This window comes from Sylvia atricapilla, chromosome 2 (assembly GCF_009819655.1).
Source record: "Sylvia atricapilla isolate bSylAtr1 chromosome 2, bSylAtr1.pri, whole genome shotgun sequence".
NCBI lineage: Eukaryota > Metazoa > Chordata > Aves > Passeriformes > Sylviidae > Sylvia > Sylvia atricapilla.
The window spans coordinates 21,012,242-21,017,655 of NC_089141.1; the positions used below are offsets into that span (position 1 = coordinate 21,012,242).

At 42.8% G+C, this 5,414-nt stretch overlaps 1 protein-coding gene across 1 annotated transcript; it reads left to right on the forward strand.

Moving 5' to 3' along the window:
* The first annotated feature begins 1,977 nt into the window (after positions 1-1,977).
* On the forward strand, positions 1,978-3,630 carry LOC136373813 (apovitellenin-1-like). Its single transcript, XM_066338827.1, has 3 exons — positions 1,978-2,053; positions 2,433-2,592; positions 3,229-3,630. Exons 1-3 carry the CDS (start codon positions 1,993-1,995, stop codon positions 3,326-3,328), a joined length of 321 nt encoding a protein of 106 aa, XP_066194924.1. The 5' UTR covers positions 1,978-1,992; the 3' UTR covers positions 3,329-3,630.
* Positions 3,631-5,414: the final 1,784 nt, after the last annotated feature.

Below are 5,414 nucleotides of genomic sequence, written 5' to 3' on the forward strand. Positions count from 1 at the left end.
ATATTCTCATTTAGTCAGCCTATACTAAAAGAGTTGGTCACAGGGAAAGAAGTGTGAGAGGGGTGCACACCTCTGTGCACCATTTGGTTTAATGCATTTGCTATAAAGGGAGAGGAAACTGGTGTAACAGCTGCAGGTAAGTGCCAACAGTCAGAGCAGTGGGGTTAGAGCACAGGAAGAGTGGGAGCAAAATTGAGCCCAGCTCTAGCTACTATTAATGTGGAGTTTGGTCAGTTTATGAAAGGGGCCTCCATGACATGGTTGCCTACAAAAGTAGGGGACTCGGTGACCCAGAAGCTGACTTCTTCATCTCTTGGGCTCAGGTCAGACTGACCCTCCATTACCAAATCTCAATAACAGGTCCAGAGTCCTCCACAGCTTCTTGCCTGTCCCACTGAGCTGGATGTGCTTGCAAAAGAGCAAATGGGGAAACAAAGCAAGACCTTTGACCCCTTGCTTCCACTATATTAACTCTGCATAAATGCCGGGGTCTCAGATGAGCACCTACCTCAGCTTGGGCCTGAGAAAGAGAGAAAGCAGGACAGGTAAGAGCTGAACTCTCTGTTCTGGGTGGCATGGACTTTGTGACTAGTGTATCTAGATCAGACGAGTGGAGGTAGTCTTCTGTTTTGCCCTATCTCCTAGTGCAAACCAAAGTGTGAGCCCTTCTCACACTCCATAGCCAGGAATGTTGCTGAAGTAGAGGAGGGTGGGAGGTGGGAGTACCTGGGGTCACCTGCTCTGAAGCTGAGTGATGGATGCTCCATAAGACACTCATAGGAGGGTCAAGCCCATGGTGGGAATTGCAGTGTTGGGACATACATCACCCTTTCCCAGGTGCCTCCACCTCAGCGACTGCAGTTTCTAAAGTGGGTAAGAGCACATGTTCATTCTCCTGGGAAGCAAATTTCTGCCTTTTGTGTACACAGACCGAAACTGGCTCTGGGATTAAAAATCAAGGAAGAGTAATAAAAAAGCAACTGTGCAAACATCGGGTAAACTGGGTGGTAGCTTTTGGAGGTGCACAGAAGGAAATAAAAATGGATGGAAATCTCCTTACTGTGGGATAAGATGGAACATTGACTTGTATACCACCTGGTACAGGATTTAGCAAGGCATTCACATGTAATAGACTTTCATCCTATTTCGCCATTGCAGTTCCTATGTTCTACATTTTCTTCATGTTGCTCTGATGTAGCCCTCTAATTGGCATAAATCAATTTTAATTTCTAAACACCTTTTCTAGTGCAGCATGTTTGAAAGCTTGTTTAGATGTAATATATTTTCAGTGTACCAAGTAGCGAATTTTCAATTCTCCAATGCCGACTTTTTTAAAAGACAAAAGTAAAGGAACTCGGATTAAGCTAAATTTTGCATTCACTCACTTTTGGGAACTTGCTCTGCTTAAGCTACTCTCTGCTGCATTAATCCCAGAGTGAAAAAGACAAGGGAACCTAGTTAGCTACTTGGGACTTTTCTCAACTAAAGCAAGAAAAAGTACTCAGATCACTGGGTCACTAAGATGATCATTATATGTGATGTACTAACTAGCACAATGTTCTTTAGAGCAATTAACCAAAACAAATCAAATTAAGAAATCCCACAATATTATTTTTTCAGTTATACTTAAGCATGTACTAAACCTATTCTGACCTCTGGCACTTTTACTGATTTGCTCATATGCTGAAATAGGATTTTAGCTCTCATATAAATAACTAGCCTTAACTACCCATAATTCTTTGAGCTCTGAAATTTATTATTGTGCATATTTGTAATCATACAAATAAAGGACATGCTAATTTTTATACTGCCTTTTCCTCACTTCTTCAGAGGAAATGCACCATGATCTTTCTTTTCTTTTCATTTATTGGTTAGGTTTGTTGCAAAAATTGGGTGTTTAACAAACATTTTATTTCTCTGAAAACAACCCAGACCTTGTATGCTGATTCCTGCAGGTCTCTCTGTGTAGAGAGCAGAACTGGTACTCAAACCATGCTGCAATCCAGGGCATTGGTGATAGCTCTGATTCTGCTACTTAGCACCACTCTCCCCGGTAAGTCTGAAAAGCTTTGCTGTTTGTCTGAGACAAAGCTCAGCTCTACAGGTTCTCACATACCATGAAGAAAAACTGAAGCCTAATAATTCAGTTGAAGATCGTGAATACACAGTATTGGCAGCATGAACAACTTGGTAGAGACCTGGCTTGAAAACTGCCCGTACTTGGTGCAAATACTCTGTCATGGAAGACTTAGAATATCTATGACTTAGATACCCATGATTCGGGGAAAAATGGAGTGCTGAATGCTGTAGAGCAAATTCTGGGAGAGGTTCTGAATCTCAGAATTTCAAATGTCTTCCCCTGCATCTGGGTGAAGATACCAGAGACGCAAGTGACATGAGAAGCCTCATGGGGTTTTGACTTTTTTTCTCAGAAGTGCAGTCAAAGTCCATCTTTGAGAAAGATCGTCGTGACTTGCTGGCCATCCCTGAGGCAATTGTATCTTACTTCTATGAAGCTGTGAACAAGGTGTCCCCTAAAGTCAGTCAGTTCTTTTTGGATACTGTCCAGAGTCCAACAGTAATTGCAGCCAGGTATGGAAATCTTCTCTACACCAACACTCCAACACCCATGAGTGAAAAGAGAGAGGGAGGTGTGGGAGAAAGAACAGATTATTCAACTGTCTATATGGGGAGATCCAAGGGGAAATTAATCAGGAACCAAAGCCTGATGTACCAAGGGAGCAAGGTGCTGGAAGATGGGGTGAGGTGACATGGTCTCCTGTGAAAGCACAAGCTCTTCCCAGGGGGGCACATTGTACATGACAATGTCCACAGGGATGGCGGGTACTGCTCTTTATCCATGAGTTGTGAGGGAGGAGGCTGCTGGCTGGTAGGGAATCAGCTCCTCTGGAAGGGTGCTGCAGTGCTCTGAGGGGCTGAGTACTCTGTGTGCCAGGACCTATCACAGAACTGGCTGTAGCTGTGCATATGTCTTGCTCGAGGTAGGGGAATGAGTTTCCTCAGAAAAGGAAAAGCATGATCACCCTAGAGACAGTTTCATGTAACTCATGGCACACATGTACTGCCTGTTCCTGTCTTCTGAGGAAAGCCCCTCTAGGACTGCCAAGGAGCTCTGCACTCTCAGTGACAGGCAGTGGTAACTACAGCAGATGGGGATTACCCTCACATACTCGTGTATCTTACCACATACTTTGTTGTTTTCTGCAGACAGAGACTCGCCAAAGAAGCGACTAAAGTCAGTATAATGTTTGAACAGCTGATTGAAAAAATAAAGAACCTGTGGTACACAAGAGTCCTGGGCTATTAGCCAAAAGAAGACAAGTCAGTGTTTCCTGATGTGAGTGTGTAACACCCTGCAGTGTCCTCTTTCCCCCTGCCTCTCTTACGGACCAAGATCAGTCACTAAGACGGAATCGATGCTCCTCTTAACGCCACTAGAGGGAACCCACCTTCAGAGACCAAAAGATGGAAGGTATCTGCTGAAGGCATCTGCTGAAGCCTCCCCGGAAAAAAATCAAGCGGCTGGGCATGGGGAAGGCAATCTAGAAATGGTAGAGTTCTTCTGTAGCCAAATCTTGAAAATTAATTCTTCCTGAATGGCTTGGCCATTGCCCCTCTAATAAAAAAATGTTGGTTGTTACACTTCCTTATGTTTCTTGTTTGTATTGACCATTATGGAATCTGACTCACCTTGGCATCTTATTATGCTGAGAATGTAGGTGTGATTCATGAGAAGTTTTTGCAGCCAATTCCAGCAAACCCTGACTTTTCAGGCACTTTTAAGTAAGCTCAGATTCTTCTTGCTCAGAGGAGGCACTACCTGAGCATCTTTCAGAGTAGCCATAATCGATTGTGCAACTGATTGCGCTCCTTGGTTAGGTAGGAAGAAAGTAGGGGCACCTGTATCACATGTCTGAAGATTTCAGATAATTTGGGAAAACAAGTGCCAGTAAATGGAACTGTCCATCAGCCTAAACAGGACTTTGCAATTGTGTTTCATTGTCCAGCCAGAGAGGCTACTGAATGAGCTTTTCCAAAGGAGAAATGAGTGGAAAATTTCTCACTATCTTGACCAGTTCATGAGAGGGACACCTATGCCCAGTACTGTGTATGAAGACCCGGCAGGTCCTCATCAGTCCTGTGTAACTGCATCAGCCCAGATGCCCACACTGGACAAAGAAATCCATCTTCTTTCTCATTAAGCAAGCAGAAGCAAGTAGGCAATTTTTCTGAAATCACAGTGGGAGACTATCGCATAGGCTAAAGCAAGCCAAATATTTTGTTGTTCTGTTTTGTTTCTTTAATTATCAGTCAGATCAGCTATAAGCTCAGACTTAACCACTTGCCTGGAATAAAATCCCCTCATCTTCCATTTTATTTGTCCCAGCACCTCCTTTTTATCATATGCAATCACAACAAGATCAGTGTCCCCATGCAGAGCAGCAAGTTCTTCCATCTCAAGTGACTTCACCACTTCTGCCGAGCTGTTTTGCAGGTTTATTCATTGCTGCTTGATTTCCTTAGACAGTCTGTGCTTCTCCAGCCACAATGAACGAACATGCATATGTATTATGTAAATGCACCAGTATTTAGGAGGAGATTCAAGAAAGCAGAAGCTCTGGCTGATAAGAACATTTACCACATGAAAAAGTCAGGACCTTTAGCTCTTTTGCTACAGGGATGATTTTCTTCCTGCTTGTTTTGCATGTGTCTGTTCAAATTTTTTAAATTATTTTTCCCCAAATATAACACCTACAAGGAAAAGCCCTGCAACTTAAACCCCCTCTTACCCCAAGGAATAATATTCTCAGAATAGAGCTTGTTCTTCTGGCATTTCAAAACTATTTCTTTCTGAAAGAGTGAAAGTCATGAGTCATATGGAAGAGCTTGAATGTGTTCCTAAGAATTTGGTGTCCTGGGAATCTGTGCTTCAGCCTTTTCAATCTACTTGTATGCATTGCCAAAAAGAGTAGAAAAAAGTTTGGAAAGTGTAGGGGTCCTCATGTTGCATTTTGAGCCTGTTGTGTGACTTCACCAGTGCAACCCAGTGGCATTTCTGTATTGCATCACTGCACAGCTGGAGCAGTGCAGTAGCTGGTATGAATTCTGCACTAAACTTAACAAAGCTGACGTTTTGTTAAGTGCACTTAATTATATCCTTTTGCTTCTTTGCAATGTAACCTGAAGAAAATTCGAGCCAGATGACTCCTGGTTAGCAGTTTGATGTCTGATTTTAGCAGATGCACAAAACAGAATCAGACCGTAGATCTCTGTGTTTGTTTGTACTCTTATCTCCTGATCATGTAGTTAGTTATCTATGCTATGTATTTTTACATTTGAGGGGAAAAAAAAAAAAATAAAACACCAACCTTCCAGGGAGTTAATCTCTAATA